Raw genomic sequence first — 20,006 nt, 5'->3', positions numbered from 1 at the left:
ATACGTCCCCAGCAGTTGGGAATACCCTTTCAGGTGGCACTCATGTGGCAGGAATACACAGGTAGCACTTTGCCACAAGTTCCAACACAGGATATTGGTGACCGTGCTTTCAACCGTGAATGAATTAGATCTGTGACGTCACTCGTTAAGGTGAAAAAAATACGACAAAAACCAAGGAGAAATCTATCGTAAATTATCATATACAGTGAAACCACGAGATCCGGTCCCTTATAAAAGGTCCCGTATAAAAGAATACAAAAGGAAATAAAACAAAACTTAAAATCTCCAAATTCCCATTTGAATTAAATGCAACATGAGATTCTACTGCTCATTATTATGGCTGCTCAGATAAATTTGCACTTCTCAGGAACACATACATACAAGAGCTTACTGCGGACAACTTGAACAGGAGAGTTTTCTTTTTCTGCTGTTTGTCCTCCTTTTTCTGTTGTTTGCCATTTACTGTATGCTGTCCGTCCCTCTTCCAGGGCTGCAATTGCCCTCCGGGGTAGACGGCTCTACACGTTGGCTCCAATTGAAGCCCACAGCTGACAAAATGGCAAAACGGGCATTGGGGAGGCAGGGTCGACATTAGCCGTCACTTTTATTACATTCAAAAGCAACTTCCACCGCAAGTAGGGATGGGCAAACATTTTGACCCAAGGGCCGCAAAGGGTTCTAAAATTTCACTAAAGGACTGGTCCAGGAGCAGATGAATGGATTTTGAAAAGCCACCTCTCTATCTATCTATCTATCTATCTATCTATCTATCTATCTATCTATCTATCTATCTATCTATCTATCTATCTATCTATCTATCTATCTATCTATCTATCTATCTATCTATCTATCCATCCATCCATCCATCCATCCATCCATCCATCCATCCATCCATCCATCCATCCATCCATCCATCCATCCATCCATCCAATTTTTTTAACTGCTAACGGTTACTATTTTAAAGCACTGATAGTTCCACTTTCCCTCAAAATATTAACATTATCACTCTCCTGATCTATAATTTCTTCTAGTTTTGGGGGCGGGACTAAAAAGCTTTAAGGGTCGCATATGGCCCCGGCTCCTAGTTTGCCAATGCCTGGTATGTAGTCTTTACCGTATGAGAATTAGCACAAAAAAATAAAAATCTTGAGAAAATTATTGTGACATCTGCTTCATGTGAAACCTTTCAAGAATTTTATTTTTATACTGTTTTGTACTATTTTATTTATTTTAAGGGGGAATATTATTCTAATATAAGTCTTAGAAGTCACCGTGAAGGTTTTTTTTTTTTTACTTTTTAATTGAAGATAAATTGTAATCACTATAAGGAAAATATGCAAAGTAACGACGTGAGTCAACCACTTTGGCCTTAAGGTAGCCCCCCTGGGCCCAGTCTTGACATAGTGATAGGTGACAGCTGCTTGACTGTCAGTACCAACAAAATAAAATGACAGCTGGGTCTTTTTCAGTACCTCCAGAATAAAACGTGCTCTGTCAAACCTTTCAACGCCCTGTTGACCTCTGCATGTATTTTTAGGGCTACGCACGGGCCCCTTACAGCCTTATGTTGAATGATATTAGGTATCGACTATGCATGTATTTCTTTTTAGCAATTTATAAAGTTAACTTGCATAAAATGTGAATAGTCAAGAGAATAAATTCCTCAAGTTCGAAAAACAAATCAATGAGAAGCTCGTCAAAGTTATAATAATATAAAATTGTCAAATTAAGTTCGGAGAATACGACAGTTTGGCGTAATAACTGAAAAAAAAGTTGTAATATTGATGTTCCTGTTTAAACAAAACTAGGTTGACAAAGAATATAAGGATTGTACTTTTTTTTTTTTTACTATTTTTTTTTACATCATAGTTATAGGTTGTGAATTCATGACAGATAAAAAACAAATTTGTATTCTGAGGTCATGTTAATTGAAGAAAAAGGATCAATTTTTATTTCTTTTTAGTAAAGCTAAATTTATATCCCAAGAAAATTGCCATTTTGCGTATAATGAGAAAAAGTTGCATTTTATAATTTTTTGTAATGTTTTTTTCTTTTTCTTGAAAGAAGTCATGAAGCTTTGAGAATATTTGAGTGTCAGTTTCTTAAAGTATAAGGAGTAGTCTTAACCATAGCCGCTTATCCTCAGTAGGGTCGCTGGCTCACTGGTGCCTACCCCAGCCGTTTTTTGGCACAAGGTGGGGAACACCTTGGACTAGATGCCAGCCAATCGCAGGGCACATAGACAAATCACAATCATACCTCAGCGCAATTTGAAGTGTCCAATATACCTAGCGTGCATGTTTTTGGAACGTGGGGGGGGGGGCAGAGCACCTGAAGAAGACCGCATGGGTAACATGCAACACAGGATGGCGGGGGCCAGCTGGAATGGAACCTGGGACCTCTGAACTGAGAGGCAGGCATGTTAACCAATCCACCACAGTTCCACCCTTATTCTTAACGATTACAATCACAAAGTTCTTAAAGGTTACGCTGAAAAAAAAAGTTATTTCTTAAACCCTATTTACAATAATATGTATTTTTAAGTCATACTCCCCCTCCCCCAACAATAATTCTCAGCACCCATATCGGCTAGCGTGCAGTAGCTTTGGCGGGGGGTTTGTAGATTGAAAGACCACACATCCTGAGCAAAACCATTTTTTTAATCATCATCATTATCACCAGTTGTCGTTGAAAAGAACTTTTACAGCAGAACATACATGACTGAAAACAGCTGCCATTCACGGGACACAGTACTTACTGGAAGAAAGATGTTGTTCAATCTTGTATGTTATTTAGCTTTCTCTACATATACTTGAATATAAATATATGTGTATATGCATGTGTGTGTGAATTTGTGGAAAAGACCAAAACTATTGCTCCCAGCTAATATTTTTTTTTGTTTTCATGTGGCATTTTTCTGCTGTCATTAAAAAAAGACATTTAGAAAAGAGGCTGGACAACGACATGAGTGACAATTGAGGGATGTTCTTTTTTGTTTTTTTTTTAATATCAATAACTCAAAACTTGCAATCGCTCTCAAAATAAAAGGATAAATATCATCATACGGCACTCGAAAAAGGCAGGAAGAGAGCAGGCATGCAAAAAATAAAAAAGCAAAAAAATTAGTCGAGGATGATGGGGAATTTTGGAGAAGCCCATGGGAGGACAAAAAGGTGACAAGAGGCCCGATGCGCTGTAAAGTGACCTGGAGTGCTGCTAGAAAACAAACATACTCTTTGAGGAGCAATTTAATTCGAAAGCAGGGTTTCCCATACTAAAAATGTTGAAATTCACGAAACAGGCCAAGGGGTGTTACAAGAAGTGTCAATCCAAAACGATTATCACATAACGCCACCTGCAATATTTAAAGTAGGACTGAATGACTGCCGTTTCAATACAGGTGAACAAGCAAAACGAAAGTTTTGTAAAAACAACGCATGACTTTTTCACCCCCCCCCCAAAAAATTGAGACTATTAAAGACTGATAGTTCCAAAAAGTCAGTTTTAGCAAGGTTGTACAGAGTGTTGTGAGAATGAAGTTCTGACATTACAAATTCATATTTTGCTCTAAAAAGGGGGAAAAAAGTAGTTAGAATATAAGAAAACAAATTATAACCTTACTCAATGTCAGACTTTCAAGGAAAAACTGGTGAACCCCCCAAAAAAAACAAAAAACCTTGAGTTGTGCGAGAAAAGTCAAAGTCAAAAGACTTTGAAAATGATAATTGAGAGAAAAATAAACTACTCTGAAAAGACAAATCATACGTTATTATAGCCGTGTTGTATTTTGATAATTTTTGGAATCATATATCCCTAACGTTCGAAAGGAAAAAAAAAAAAGTGGTTCCTCTGTGTTAAGCACACTTAATACACATCATGTCCTTGTTATTCTGTAACAAAATGTAAACTAATGATAAACAACAAACCATGACTTCTTTAACGTAAAAGCTCTGGTAGGTCCCTACGTGGGCCACTTAGCCTCAGTTTGGGAAACCCTGCTCTGAGGAATAAAAGAAAAAAAGCAGGTATGACCAAATCTGATCCATAGTGTTTTTGTTTTGTTTTTTAAATAAGCCACTTTAATAATAAAAGTCTCACATTTCTGAGACATAATTCAATAAATCTCTTTTGAAAAATAATTCTATCTATACCTATTTATTTTATATATTTAAGTACAGCACCCTTGTTTGTGTTTATTTTTTTCCCCCAAAGCACCTAATTTGACTCGAGATATCCCAAATTCCCTTCCCTAAGCCTTAAAATTGGGAAGCCAATCGGGAGGTGTGGCTTGGCATGTGACATCATCAGTTGCCATAGATTTCCTCCAAAGAGTGTGCTTGTAACGCCGTCTCCCCGAAATGAATGTCTTCCTTGTTGCCAGGGGTCCAAACTACCAAGTCAGGTGAGCTCTTCAGATTGGCTCTGAAACAGGAAGTGGGCCCTTAGCGTTTGTGTCTGCCCTTAAACAGATATGGACGCCGTTTTGCCAGTTTGTTGCTGGGGGTCCACAAACTACAAGTCAGGTTAGCTCCTCTGATTGGCTCTAGTAGGGATTTTTCTCTTGACTGGTCCTTGTGGTGGGCTCTTCGGATTGGCTGTCATGAGCTGTCTTGAACTGCTATCAAATGAACAACATTTTATAGATATATATATAATTTTTTTTTCTCAATAGGGGTATCTCATACAGGACCTGACTAATTGCCGTGTTATCTATAACATCCACCTAAGCTTTTTTCCTCATATATATATATATTTATATAGACACTAAATTCTCAGTCATATATATTTCATTTTACTTCCGCATTAGAAAATAGTTCGATTCATCATGCACGTAATAATCCCTCCCTCTCACTCTGGGTCTGGTTTATCCCCGACTTGTTGTTAGCTTTAGCATCAAAACAAACAAACAAAAAGTCATCCGCGGATTCGTCCGTCAGTCGTCATCCACGTCTTCGCCCTCGGACTCCTCCGCAGCCCGGCGTTCGAAGCCCTTCTCCCTGTGGCGCTCCTGGATCTCCTTCATTTCCTCGGCGTAGCGGCTGAACGCGCCGCCGAACCTGGCCCAGGCCTTGAAGGGTATCGTGATGGAGTTCCTGTAGCTGGGTTTCACCTCGCTCACGCGCAAAAACACGCCGTACTTGTTGGAGCCCACGTCGAAGAAAAAGCGCTTGGAGTCCACCGTGATGGAGGTCCCCTCCGGGAGTTCGCCGTAGCCCATCGGCCCTCCCGCCCCGCCGCCGGCCAGCTCGTCGTCATCGCCGCCGTAGTCGTCGATCAACTTAGCCAAAGCGTCGCGGAACTCTATCAAGCCCTGGGCCGGCAGCGCGATGGTCTGTCCGGCCTGCATGCCGGCTCCGGCCATCCCCCCCGCGCCGACACCGAAGCCCGGGCCTCGGTTGACGGTCTGGCGGATGCGAAGGAAGCGGCCCCGTTGGTTCTCCTTCAGATCGAGGTAGTATTTGCGGTTCTCTCGCACCAGAAACTCGCTCTTTAAGGCCCGTCGAGGCCCGCTGTCATCGCCGCCTGCCGACTGGGCGATCTGCTCCGGAGTGCTAGGCCCCAGCTGGGCGTAGTGCTCGATGAAATCCCCGAGGTAGTCGCGGAACTCGGCCGCCACCGACATGGACAGAGTCAGCCGACTCTTCGAGCCCCCGGCGCCGACCTCAGCGATTTTGATGAACCGGCCTTTGGCGTTCTGCTTCACGTCGAGGTAGAAGCGTTTGTTCTGAATGTCCAACCGCTTCGAGGCCAGCTCCTGCGTCTCGGACTCGCGCTGATAATGCTGGAAGCCGCCGCCGCCGCCGCCGCCCCCTCCTCCTCCGCCGCTGCTGCTACCTCCACGCTCGCTTCCACTGTCCCCATCCGCCATCTTCGCCACCAGCAGCCCGTCTCTGTGTATCTTTGACCCCCACCCGCTTTGCTAGCAAGGTTTGCGGAGTAAAGAAACCGGACGCCGGATACTGACTCCTCATTGGTCGCCACGGTTGCCAGTCCTCAAATTTGCGCAGTCCTGGGTTTCTATTCGCTAAATCCCTTTGTCTATCGAATGGAATATTAACGCCCCCTTTTGGCGTGAAACCGCGAATTGCAATTGCAGTTGAAAATCCGTGTTGTGATGCAGCCAGGGACGGCTCTGACAGTTAATCTGTGTTTGTAGCTGATCGCCAAACCTGCACACTTGAAAATGTTTAATATTGTTGCACTGGACATCTTTGCAGCAGTTTTATGCGTGTCGCAATCACCAAGTGGTTAACTCATTCACAAGAAAAGTACGTGACAGCCTCTCGCCATTACTTCCGCGTTGCGAGCGTTTGCTCACCGCGCCTATTTATTTTGCGCATGCTCAGACTTCAACACACATAATTACGTGCACGTATCCACGCACGCTCCCAAAGAATCATGTTACATGGCTTTGCAAGAAACATAAACGTCTTTACAATATGTTCAACACTCCCACTCAAAGACATGTTCATGACCTCCTATCGTAAATAAAACAAAGGTTCACACTGAAAACTTTCCCAAATAAACAAATAAGCAGATTGGCATGCTTTGTTTTTTCATTCCCCAAACAAATATCCCTTAAACCTTTCCAGTCTTGCTTTTGTCACAGGCTTAGTGAGTATATCAGCTGCCATATTTACAGTAGGGCAGTACTCTACAGATATTTTACGATCCATGTGTGCAGATCGTACAAAATGATATTTTATGTCCACGTGTTTGCTCCTTTGCCTGCATACCGGATTCTTAGATAGGGCGATTGTTCCTTGATTGTCTTCATATATTTTGACTGGTTCGTGCTGGTCTTTACTATTCATGCCTTTAAGTAGTTGTACAAGGTACATACTTTCTTGAGTAGTGGCTGCTAATGCCATATATTCAGCTTCGCAGGTTGACAATGCTACTGTTGGTTGTTTTCTACTTTTCCAAGATATTATTGGACCATTCTCACTGAGACTGAAACAATATCCGGTCGTACTTCTTCTATCATTTTTGTCCGATGCCCAATCAGCATCGCTGTATCCCTCCAGTTTAAGTGTTTTCTCACATTTCTGAAAATTTAATCTTTGACTGATGGTACCTTTTAAATACCTCAGTAGGTGTTTGGCCGTTGTCCAATGTTGTTGTTTTGGTTCTGCCAGGTGTTGAGATAATATTCCGACAACCCAGCTCAAGTCAGGTCTAGTAGATGTTGCGAGGTATATAAAACTTCCAACCATCTCTCTATATCCTGTTGAATCAATGACTTCACCCTCAGTGTCTAAGTGTAACTTTTGCTCACATGGGGTAGACCTTGACTTGCATTCAGACATTCCAAATTTTGCTAGAATTTTCCTAATATGCCTTTCTTGTGTCATCTTAATTTGCCTTTCACTTTGTTCAAAATCAATTCCTAGAAAGTATTTAAGTGGACCCATATCTTTCATCTTAAATCTTTCTTTCAACATTTGTTTAACATCACAAAGTAAATTGTTGTTACTAGCTGCTACAATTAGGTCATCAACCCACACTAGTATAATCGCTCTCTCATTTTCAGATTCTCTGCCATAGACGCAATGATCAGCATCATTTTGCCTGAAACCGTTTTCAGTAAGATGTTCATGCAATAACATATTCCAATTGCGTCCAGACTGTTTTAACCCATACAATGACTTGTTGAGTTTGCACACCAAATGTTCTCCCGTGTCCGACTTGACTTCAAAACCTTCTGGCTGTTCCATATATACTTCACAGTCCATCGGAGCATGGAGGTAGGCGGTTTTTACGTCCATCTGATGTAGAGTCAAGTCTTCCTGTACCGCCACCTGCATCAATGCTCGAACAGACGTCATGTTGGCTTTTGGTAGTGGAGTCAAGGTGAAAGTATTGTTCTCTGTCAAAGAGTTCATCTCTTCTACCATTGCATCAGTCCACATTTTTGCATTGTTGGAGTCCATCGCCTCTTTAAAGGTTTTTGGCACACCATAAGTCACTCTGTAAAAATAATCAACATTTTCAGCCTCATTGTTATATTCAACTTTACATTGGTACTCTTTAAGATATTCAGGAGGCTTTCTTTGTCTTGAAGGATACCTCCTTTCTATCTGCTCTTCCTTAATGGTGTCATTCTGCATCACATCAGTTTCAATAATCTCCTCAACCTCCTCCTTGCCTCTATCAGGCAGTGTATGACTCAGCTTGACCATTCTTGGTGGTATTTCTTCGTAATACTCCATCCCAAACTGTATGTCATCTGTCTGAGTCTGTCTATCTGTGTTGTTTTGGGAGATTGACTTCACTAATCTATGTTTTAGAACTTTTCCTGTCTCAGGATAGTAAATGTTGTATGCTGGACTGTATTTATCATAGCCAATGAAAATACCCTTTCCGCATTTTGAATCCAGCTTCTTTTTGTTTTGTTTGTATATGTAGCATTCTGAACCAAAAATCTTCATGTGCGACAAATTAGGGACCTTCCCTGTGAAGGCACAGTAAGGTGTCTGTTTGAGACGTTTATTGTAACATCTATTCCGAATTTGCGCTGCTGTTTGGACTGCATATGTCCATAAACTCTGTGGTAGGTTACTATCCAAAAGCATGCATCTTGACATCTCAAACAGTGTTCTCCAACCTCTTTCAGCAGTTCCGTTCTGATGAGGCGAGTAGGGTGCACTGGTCTCGTGCCTTATCCCTTTTTCCCTAAGTAAAGATTGAAAATTTTGTCCAGTAAACTCTGTCCCGTTGTCTGATCGCATACACTTAATTGTTCCATAAGGCGCTACGTCTGCAATGAACTTCTCCGTAGCTTTGGTAGTGTCACTCTTTGCCTTGATAAAGTATGGAAAAATCATACCACTGTGATCATCAGTAAATGCTATTGCATATCTGTACCCATCCTTGTCAGCTGGCTCTATAGGGCCGCATAGGTCTGTGTGGACTAGCTCTAGTACCGTTCTAGCTTTAACTCCTGCTTCTCTATTTCTTTCTTGTGTAAATTTTCCTTGTATACACGTTTCACAGCTTTGCTTAGACACATTATTTTTCCCTTTTATTGACATTCCCTTTACCACCTTTTCAAGTTTTGTAATGTCCTCAAAATTGCAATGACCAAGTATCTTATGCCATGTTTGAATGTCATAGCTAACACAAACCTTGTCAGCATCATCATCAATAGTGCTAAGATAATACAGCCTACCATACACGTCCATCTTGAACTTGGTACCATTCTTGTGCATCACCCAGTTGTCTCCATCCTTAAAGTGAATCTCTGCTCCGTTGGCAGTTGCCGCTTTAACTGAGAAGATGTTTTGTGGAAACGATGGGATGTACAGTGCAGACTCCAGTCTAGTTTTCACCTTACGTCCCTCGCTGTCCAACAGGTAGATTTCAGCGTCTCCTCTCATCTTCGCCAAGCCGCTCACCTCTGTTCCATCAGCTAGCTCAATCACGTGACTTTCAGGTCTGAAGCTTTTGTCGATTGTCTTGAACTTCATTGCATTATTAATCATGTGAGTTGTGGCGCCGCAGTCCACCATTAGTCCCTTCTTGTTGCCTTGATGAGTTGAGCAATCACTCATTTTGAAAAAACAAAATGACGTAGGCTCATCCTCCATTTCTTCGTCGGCTTTTCTCACATGGTCACGGCCTCGTCCACGATTGCGACCTCTTGCTCGCTGTGTCGTGTCGCATTTCCAACTAATTCCCGATGTCTTCTGCTCATCAGGGCAGGTTCTGGCCATGTGCCCCTTTTTGCCGCAAGCATAGCACTCAATATTTGACAGGCCCGTTCTCCTACTTCGTCCTCTTCCACGCAATTTCAGCATCTCACTTCTCATCACACTGTCTTCTTCCACATTAGCGTCAGTGTGTCCATATTTTTCGGTGCTTTCATAACTTCTGAGTTTTGTTTTGAACTCACTGAACGTCAAAACTTCGTTTGTTTGCGTGATGTGCACGACGAATGGCTTAAATGTGTCGGGTAGTCCTTTTACTACCATCGCTATTTGAAGCCCATCACTAATGTGCTCATCCGCTCTCCTCAGTGAGGTGAATATAGTCTCAGCCCGAATAATGTAGTCGGTCACCGTTTCGCTGTTGACTTTATGGAGCGAAGAAAGTTCACAATACAAGCTTACAACCCGAGGCTTGTCCTTTCCGGCGTAGTGTTCGCGGAGAATCTCCATTGCCTTCCGCCCATTACGTTTTGCGTCTCTCATTACCAGAGACAAACTCTTATTGTCTAGACATTGCACGAGCTCTGCATATGCCTCACCGTTCTTTCTTTCGTCTTCGGCGATAGCTTCTTCGTCCTCCGCATCAACAATTGGGTCCTCCAGGAGTACGTCTCCGAGGCCACGCAACTCCATGTGCGCGAGGAATCTCGTCTCCCACAGCTCATAACTTTTCTCATCTCCGTCGAATAAAAGTCTCAACCACCTTTGGCTTGCCTGACTGGGCCCATAACCTGTTGCACTGGACATCTTTGCAGCAGTTTTATGCGTGTCGCAATCACCAAGTGGTTAACTCATTCACAAGAAAAGTACGTGACAGCCTCTCGCCATTACTTCCGCGTTGCGAGCGTTTGCTCACCGCGCCTATTTATTTTGCGCATGCTCAGACTTCAACACACATAATTACGTGCACGTATCCACGCACGCTCCCAAAGAATCATGTTACATGGCTTTGCAAGAAACATAAACGTCTTTACAATATGTTCAACAAATATTGCTACGCAATATTCAAAACTTCGATCCCTACATTAAAAACATTTCCGGTGTCAGGCCTATATTGAGTAACAGAATACTGGATGCCGATTGGTTACTATGAATGCCACTCCAAATTGAGCATCTATCCTGCGTGGCTATTCGCCGATTCCCATGTCCGTCATGAAACTCCTTCTTCGGTTGACGATCTGTCACGTTTAACGTTTGAAAACTGTAACCTAATCAAGCCGTGTTCTTGCCCCAAGAAGGTTTCTGAACGTCTATTGGCATTTGCAGATAGCGGCCAAACGTGCTCACATAATAACGTCACTACAGCATTGCGATAGTCATTCATATGACGTCCTAGAAACCTATTTTGCAGGACTTTGGAAAGGATTATCTTTGGAAAGAAAGCCTATCGGTACGAAGAAAAACAGATACTGGCTGTTGATTGGTCGCCACGGTTGCCAATCTTATATCAGCAAGACTTTAACGTTTCTATTTGTTGATTTCGTTGCCCTTCAAATATAATGTATACGCCTCGGAAGTGCTGTTTCCAACAAACTAAGAACCGCCTTCTCGGCTGTTCCGTGCGCAAAAGGCAGGCGCGATAATCACCGGTTGGGGGATGGGTGGACAACCTGCAAGCAGTACGGTGATTGGTCAAAGTGAAAATTCGAAGGAACAACAGGCAGTCTGATTGGATAAGAGGGCTCCCATCACGGCTTTCATGAAAAAGACTTGCGAAAAGGAGCTTTTATTGTTTCTTTGCCCTCGGAAGCCCAAATTATTTGCTGTGTACTCAATCCTACAATCAAATCTAGAGGTGGAAAATGGTATGTACGCATCTGCTGGCGAAACAAGCATGCGGTAGAACGATGGCGCATTTCATTAAAGAAAGCGAAATATATTAATCATAACTAGTAAGAAAGTGCCGTTTTGACTCACAAGGTGTTTGGCTAACTGTCACTGCTAAAGCGTTAGCATTACCGGAGGCGCGAGAAGTCCGCGTTCATTTTTAAGTTTCATTTCCCATCGACGATCGCACACTTTTCATCTTAAAACGACGCACAGTTTGGGTTAGCGCTTACCAAGCGCATCCATGCCGTCTTTATTATCAAATTGCGTTCAAATTCAATAGTTTAGAAATGTGATGTGGAGTTTTTTCCCCGATGGCTTTTCTTTGCTTAGTTATTTTAAATTATTTTCGGATTTCCCCATCCCCTTTGGATTGCTACAAAATTGTATGATTTTTTTTTAAATACTGTAATGTATTACATTATATGGTTATTAACATTTAGATACGTTTGGTACATTCATTGGTTAATTTTCCCTCTTCCCTTTGTCTTTTTTTTACACACAAGTTAACCCTGTAATATTTCTGTATTTCATTATCATTTTTTTCCTTTATAGTTTGATCAAACTTTATTTTTGTGTGTGTTTTTTTTGTCGTATTAGGATTTAGTTGTTTGCATTAAAAAAACAACAAAAAACGTTGTGTTCCCAAAACATTGTCCCTCCCAGTGCTTATGAGTATAATTAATATTATTGTAGTTCTTTGTCTATTCAAGTTTTTAGTCAATTATGAATAGATTTTATTAAGTACTCTTATTTTGAAGTTTCGTCCTTAATCATATATGTCTGTGTCCTCACGCAATGACAGCTGAGAGGCTCCAGCACTTTTATCCTCAATAATGTGATTGATTGATGGATGGATGTTTAATTATGTGTGCATTTTCATTATTATTATTCTGTTAATCCTCATCTTCCAGTAATTCTACTGTTGTTTGAGAAATGTTGATTGTCAGTGGTATGTCAAAGCTATTCTGGTTTTAAAGTGCGTTAAAATATGACACTGAGCAGTTTTTATCTGAAGTGTCTTGTGGTGGTTGTGTAATAAATTAGATTGTGACATGGCATGTGCCTTCTATTGGCTGCTGGGATGCCTCGCGCTGTCAATCACCGTATGTTTTTGTGGTTTATGTACAATTCGGATTCATTTCCGTATTCCCAGGGAAACCTGTGTAAGAAGTTGTATGTAATCAGGAGCTGAGCCTTTTGGGGGGTGCCAGTATAGTCATATAAAGGCTACGTGAAGTCAATGCAATTTCAAGCTTTAGAAAAATGTTTTTGCACATGTTGATATTGTGCGTGTATATTGTCGGCAGGCTGGTGGCAAAGCAGGAAAAGACAGCGGCAAGGCCAAAGCCAAAGCTGTGTCACGCTCACAGAGGGCCGGCTTACAGGTGAGATCCATCACACCTAACAAATCCCCGCCAAATTATTTAACAAACTGATATCAGTCACCATATATATTTTCCCCGCTTCTTTAGTTCCCGGTGGGACGTATTCACCGACACTTGAAGACTCGCACCACTAGTCATGGTCGCGTCGGTGCCACCGCTGCTGTGTACAGCGCCGCAATTCTAGAGTACCTCACCGCTGAAGTAAGTGTTGCGCATATGTGTTTGTGTATGCTTGTGTTTGTCTGCATATAATTTATACTGTATGTGTGAGTGTTCGTGTGTTTATGTTCACTGTGTGTAGGCTTGTGTTGATGTTCTCACAAATGTGCCACACTGTCTTCTCACGAGTGTATTTAAGTGTGACTTTGTGGTTATGTGTATGAGTTGCAGTAGTTCTTCTTTTATTGTTTTTATATAGTGTCTTTGCATGTGTTTTGTTTGTTATTTTCTGTGTACTGGTACTTGTGTATTTTTGCACTTTTTTGTTCTCTTTGTTTGTGTGCGCACTTTTTTTTATGGTTAAATGTGGTGTGCTGTTCAGGTCCTAGAGTTGGCGGGCAACGCATCCAAAGACTTGAAGGTGAAGCGTATCACTCCTCGCCATTTGCAGCTGGCCATCCGTGGAGACGAGGAGTTGGACTCTCTCATCAAGGCCACCATCGCCGGCGGAGGTGAGTCACCTTGCCTATCGTTTAAAAATGAGATGTGCAAGCACCTGGACTATTCGTGATTCAACAACATTGTAACCTGTTCTGCAGTCATACTACAAAGGGCGTTTTCAAAGTCTCTCTACAAATTGGTAGCTACAAGTGGCTAGCTGCTTGGTGTTTATCTGTATTGGTAATGGTCACAATTAGCACAATTCAATGCATTGTGTGAGTCCGCACTGAAGTCGCAATCTCAGACTTAAAAATTGTCAGCTCTTTTCCCATGGTAATGTGACAAGTCACACAAACCGGTGCTGATTTTGTTTTTTTAAGCGTGTCATGTCTATAGCACGCTGTCATCCATACACCCAGGAGTCACTAATTTTGTGACTGCCTGGCAAAGCTAGACGTTAAGCTAGCTTGCTCCGCAGCAGCATGGACTTACTTGTGTTTACATGTAAGTACAGGAGCAGCAACAAGCTACGTGATGCAGATTCTCTTCTCCAGGGTGAAAAATAAATGATCATACTCCCAAGTAGCACTTCTTTCCACCAAATGTGACCTAGTACTCGCTAAGCGAACTAATCATTAATGTGAAATACGAGTCAAGAAAGACCCAAAGTAAGTGAATGCTTAGATGTCTGGCTCGAACCATGTTAGGGTGGAGTACCAGTAGCTATGAACAGAAAGTTTGGTATTACAGTAACTGGGCATTGAACAAGATATGAAGAAATGGAAATCAAATTTTTGTGAAAGGTTTCAGAAAGGTGCCCAAAAAATGAGGACAGACAGCAGCTAGGCTGTGATGACGTTGCAGGCAGGCTGCAGTGGAGATCTGGAAATGAATATGTCGTATTTTGTAACGTTGTCAGCAATTTTTGGTTTGGGGTTATGTTTTTTTCTTTTGTTTTGTCTTTATGCTTTTTGTTTGCGATTTGATTTTCTTTGGCTCGTTTGCAATTTTCAGTTTGGAGTTTTATTATTATTATTATGGTTTAGATTTGTTTCTATTTATTATTGTTTGTGACGAATTTTCTTTTGTTTTTTTGTGATTTTTGATTTGCCTTTTGTTGTTTCCTCTTTTAAAGTAAGCGTTGCTTATTTGTTTGCAATGACCTTTTATTGGTTATTTGTATTTGTGATTTGCACTTAAGGGTCACTTAATTGTGTATATTTTACTTAAATACACTTCAGCTTTTTCCAAATAGTTTTCAATTGTTCAAAATTTTCTGTTTGTCATAACATTGTGTCAAATGGTGCAACCTGAAAATTTGTATTTGTGGTGGTCCAGGTGTCATCCCGCACATCCACAAATCTCTCATCGGGAAGAAGGGCCAGCAGAAGACAGTGTAGATGCCCCACCTCCATCAACAGTTTTCCGGGCTTCAATCATCGGACGAGGGTTGTTTTTTGTTGTTGTTGTTTTTGTTTTTTGGGTTTTGTTATTAATATGTTTTTCAATGATGGTGATAGCAAACCAAGAGCAATTGTTTAGCATTTGTGTTGTTAACCCCCCACCACACACACACTTAACTAGAATCACTTAACAGCTTAAAAAAAGAAAGAAAAAAAATTTTGTATGCTTCGTGTGGTCTGAATGTTTATGTCAAAATGGCGACAGTTAATTAGTTTGATTGGCCTGTTCTGTGTTTTATACTGAAATTGTTAAACATTTTTTGTATGATACCAATTTGTTTTGTGTTTTTTTTCCATTTGAACAGAGTACATGATATTTTTAATGACGGCAAAAAAAAAAAAAAATGTGCTACGGTGCTTTTGAACTGCACATGTGACAAGTATTAGCTCTTTTTTTTACATTGAAAAGAAAAATGATTGCAGATGCATAACCTTTTTTTTTTAAACTTGAACAACGTAAGTGTGATCTCATACCACCTACACCCCTCCAGGGTGACATATCACTACATATATGCACAGAAGTTAGAAGTTGCTACATTTACTTAACCTCAGCTGGGCTTTGACACTTAAATGTACTGTTTGTGTGCGCGCGTGCACTACTTGAACGCCATGACATTCTTGTAATGAACATCATCAGAACCTTTTTTCTTAAAGCTGTGGATGACAAATTGTTTTTTGTCTTTAAATAAAATACCCTTTGTATGCTATCTCTGGAATCAAAATCGGTGTAGTAATGAATATGTTGGAACTAGTCAGTCCTAAACTTTTAATGAAATATACTGTATCTCACACAGACAAAAGGAAGATGTATACATATAAAATATTACACACGCGGTAGGTGTTGGTTGTTAATAACATCTAAAATGTTATGGTTCATTAAAAGGGAGCATGTGTAAGTGCCATTCCCGCCATGTAATATAGTTGATAACTTGACCCATAATTATATTTAAACCATACGGTTAGTCGTTAAGAACATGTTTATTTGCAAGTTTTTGACATGTATAATTTATTCATTTTTTTTATGAAAAACGGTCTAAATCTTACAGTGTCACTAAAACATTTTAAAAATATCAGTGGGGGAGAAAATGTCACTTGCATATGCAAGGATGGGAGGCAAACTAAAGGATGTGACTCGAAGATGTCAAATGTTTCATCCAGAAAGCCAGCTATGTTAAATTAATCTGCAAACAATAAAATCGCAAATTTAAAAAAAAAAAAATGCCCGGGAAGTTCGTCTTTGAGCGGCAGTACCGTGCGCATGCGCCGTAGTTGTTTTATATAAACGCATTCAGTAACAAAAAAGGACGAAGAAGTTGACCTATGCTATATTTTAAATTTGAACTACAATTTACTGAATGTACGAGCAACACAAATAAATAGGAAAGAAATATTCTACACTTTAGTCCCGGATGTGAATTTTTGTAAACCCAGAAGTAGTATCTTGCGCATGCGTTGTGATTTTCAAACACAAGCGTAACAAACATGGACGCTCTCAGCGGTGATACAAAGGAGGAGCGGAGGACTTGGACGAGGAACCGCGACGAGGACGATGAATCTCCCGCGCGGAAGAATTCGAGGGTCGAGGTCGACCACAACACGAACGTCGCCAACCACTACAATCGACTGCAGGAGGTCGGACTGGCCGCGCGTAGCCACAGCCGAATCTTCTTCATGCGGAACTTTAACAACTGGGTGAAAAGGTGTCCGTCATCTTTTTTTATATTGTTCACTGTTCACACGAGAAATTACTGTCTACTGTTATATTGTGTGTGAGGATTGGACAATTGAGTCGTGAATAATATTACTCATGTACTGAGCAGTTGATGAGTAGATTTCCATCCAGATTACGAACATCAATCCACACGTATGAACTACTAATACTTAATTTAAAATGTTGCGCAACAATTTAACATAGATTGTGTTTTTTTTTTTTTTTTTGCGAAGGCATATTTAGCTGCAACAAATCTTTGTTTACGCACTTAAAACATTAACTCTGCGATCAAAACCACAACGTGTTTTGCTCGTTTGGAGTGTTTAAGTGGTCGAGATGTTTTGGCGGAACAGTATCACGTGACATCACTTAAGCCGCAAGTCTAATAACTGAAAACAAATACTGATCGTGCAAGCAGTTGAAACAGATAAAAGTAGCCAGCGGAAAGTAACTTATTGTGCACTTAATGTGCACATGTTGAAATGAGACTAACAAAAAAGTTTACTTCAAGGGGAAGCAAATCTAAAAGTTTTCACTACTATAACTTTTGTGCACCCCTACTTGTCCTAAAGTAAATGCGTAATATTTCCAGGGATGCAGCACGCACACTTTGTCACAGAGACACCATACTTTGCTCACCTATGTCAAGCGAGCATATCTGAATACAGTTCGCTGTTGGTCTCATAAAGTCATGGAATTTACAAAACTTGGCCAAATATATGTCAACATCGGTTAGTTACCACGGGTTTCTGTAAACACAAACAAGGTAGCCACAGCCCCAGGTAGGCAGTCACCGGCCTTTTCTTTTGTGATTGTGCGGGAATTTAAATACGGGAATCTGCATCGGCATCCTAAAATAGCAGCTTTGACAATCAATTTTTTTTCCATGTATGCGTCCTCAGCGTCCTCATCGGCGAGACAGTGCAGAGGCTGTATGACTTACGCAGGCAGAGACTCACTGTGCTGGACCTAGGCTGCGGCAAAGGCGGCGACCTGCTCAAGTGGCGCAAGAGCTGCATGATCCAGCACCTGGTTGGCGCCGACATCGCCGACGTGTCGGTGGAGCAGTGCCTCACGCGCTACGAGCAAATGCGGAGGAAGAGCCAAAGGGGCGACGGCGGCTTCACCGCCCAGTTCATCACGGCCGATTGCACCAAGGAGCTCTTGGCCGACAAGCTGGACCGGCGGGAATTAATGTTCGACATTTGCAGCTGCCAGTTTGTGTACCACTACTCGTTCGAGAGCGAGGCAAAGGCCGACATGATGCTGAGGAACGCCTGCGAGCGACTCAAGCCCGGCGGCTTCTTCATCGGAACCCTGCCGGACGCCTACGAGCTGGTCAAGCGGCTGGAAGCGTCCGACTCGCTCTCCTTTGGCAACGACGTGTTCCGGGTCACCTTCCAGGCCAAAGGCGACTATCCGCTTTTTGGATGCCAGTACCACTTCCACCTTGAGCAGGTTTACCATGTTTTACCCGCTACACGCTATTTTTGTATTTTCTGATTTGCCTTTTTCTTGGGGCCTCTTTGTGTTAAGGAACAAAAGTGAAAAGCAAAAGTGAGGGAAGGAAGTTCTCCAGGGCTGACAGACTGGTTAGCACATCCGTCTCACAGTTCAGAGGTTGGGGGTCGATTCCGGCTTCAGCCTTCCTGTGTGGGGTTTGCGTGTTCTCCCCGTGCCCGCCTCTGTGGGTTTTCTCCACGTACGCTGGTTCCCTTCCACATTCCCCAAAATATTAAGGCTAGAGTTATTGTACGCTCCAAATTGCCCTTAGGCGTGACTGCGAGTGCGAATGGTTGTCGGTCTGTGTGTGCCCTGCGATTGGCTGGCAACCAGTTCAAGGTGTACCCCGCCTACTGCTCGAAGACAGTGACCCTCATGGATGGATGGATGGCTCACACTTTTTCAGCATGTGAGCGACTTGTATAATAACCAAGTCCTAACGATCCATAATATTCAATTATATAAATATTTAAGAGCACAAGATTTTTTTTGAGGTGGGTAAATTAGAGAAAAAGGGAGATTGTCGTCTTTTTATTTCAGCCTTATATATGTAATTACACGGTGTGAGTACTGTTGCCACCTGTGCTTCTAGGTGGTGGATGTCCCGGAGTTCCTGGTCTATTTCCCTTTACTGGAGCATATGGCGGCGCGTTACGGCATGCGCCTTGTGACCAGGCAGTGTTTTGCGGACTTCTACCACAAGCAGATCCAGTTGAGCCAACACCGCAATCTCATGATGAAGATGGCGTCGCTAGAGGAGTTTCCGGGCGAACGCGATCGACGTCCGGCGTCCGAAGTTGACGACGAGTACCGGCATGCCCGCGAGCACTGCGATCGAATGGGTAATGCCGGGATGCCTGTGGGTACGCTCAGCAGGTCTGAGTGGGAAGCGGCTAGCATCTACCTGGTGTTCGTTTTCGAGAAGATGTAGTAATGGCGGTACTACAACTCTCAGGATGCACTGTCGGGAAGCCATCCATATGGAGCTCCAGACATGACATGGAGTATACAGTTCAGATGTAAAAAATGTGTATTTGGGGCTACAATGTAGCTATAATATATAGTATATGAGAAATATTTATTTGTGGGCACAAAATACAAAAGTTGGGCGCATTATATTAAAACATTTCTGGACAGCGACTGGAGCGGAACAGTCTTGTACTTTCCCTTTGTTCTATATAATAGATAACCTTTGGACAGATGATAGGAATCGGCGCATGCTAAAACAATGCATCTGGTTTGTGTGTTCCTATCAAGTTTAAAAAAAATAGAAAAGTTTACATTGTACTGGGGATGTGGGATGCTGCAGTTAAAAAAAAATCTAGAAAGGTTACATTGTACTTTGGATGCTCAGTACATCCTCAGTACAATGTAACCTTTCTGGATTTTTTTTTTCTTGATAGGAACATTACAAGGTGAAGGTGCGCCCCTTTTGTTTACGTCCACATCCAAGTTCTTCATGTGGGTGATAGGAAACCTTTTGAAAAACCCACAAATCAGTATTTTATTTACATTATATCTACATTGTGGCCTCTGACATTTTTTTTTGGCAATTCTGGGACTGTCGATCTAAGCTCCTGTATTTGTTGTCTTCATTTCCCTTGTCTCTGCTGCTTTGAGAAAGCTCTATACAGTAGTTTAGGTTAAAAGAAATGACTTCGTTTGATAAATGGGTAATCTCCAAGTGGCCATAATGCGACTATAATTTTTTCGTATCCAAGTAGTGTGGACTGTGGCATTCCTGCCCATACAGAAAGTGTAAAATTACACAACCAAGTAAATGTTTTGTTTCCAAAAATGTGTC

General features: G+C 41.8%; 3 protein-coding genes across 3 annotated transcripts; 2 read left to right on the top strand and 1 right to left on the bottom strand.

The window, feature by feature from the left end:
* Positions 1-2,641: 2,641 nt before the first annotated feature.
* Positions 2,642-6,018, bottom strand: LOC148429268 (transcriptional regulator protein Pur-beta). The gene has a single exon (XM_088420936.1). The coding sequence runs from the start codon at positions 5,867-5,869 to the stop codon at positions 4,934-4,936; it is 936 nt and encodes a 311-aa protein (XP_088277062.1). The 5' UTR covers positions 5,870-6,018; the 3' UTR covers positions 2,642-4,933.
* Positions 6,019-11,343: 5,325 nt separating this feature from the next.
* LOC148429267 (histone H2A.V) lies at positions 11,344-15,695 on the top strand. The gene is made up of 5 exons (XM_088418447.1): positions 11,344-11,515; positions 12,848-12,925; positions 13,013-13,126; positions 13,467-13,596; positions 14,864-15,695. The coding sequence occupies exons 1-5, from the start codon at positions 11,513-11,515 to the stop codon at positions 14,923-14,925; spliced, it is 387 nt and encodes a 128-aa protein (XP_088274573.1). The 5' UTR covers positions 11,344-11,512; the 3' UTR covers positions 14,926-15,695.
* A 759-nt stretch (positions 15,696-16,454) lies between these two features.
* Positions 16,455-20,004, top strand: rnmt (RNA (guanine-7-) methyltransferase). Its single transcript, XM_088417374.1, has 3 exons — positions 16,455-16,688; positions 17,602-18,157; positions 18,795-20,004. Exons 1-3 carry the CDS (start codon positions 16,471-16,473, stop codon positions 19,131-19,133), a joined length of 1,113 nt encoding a protein of 370 aa, XP_088273500.1. The 5' UTR covers positions 16,455-16,470; the 3' UTR covers positions 19,134-20,004.
* The last annotated feature ends 2 nt before the right edge of the window (positions 20,005-20,006 follow it).

Source organism: Hippichthys cyanospilos, chromosome 1 (genome assembly GCF_059441005.1).
Source record: "Hippichthys cyanospilos isolate Australia breed blue-spotted pipefish chromosome 1, RoL_Hcya_1.0, whole genome shotgun sequence".
In the NCBI taxonomy this organism is placed as follows: Eukaryota; Metazoa; Chordata; class Actinopteri; order Syngnathiformes; family Syngnathidae; genus Hippichthys; species Hippichthys cyanospilos.
This window is presented reverse-complemented; position numbering and strand designations above follow the sequence as displayed.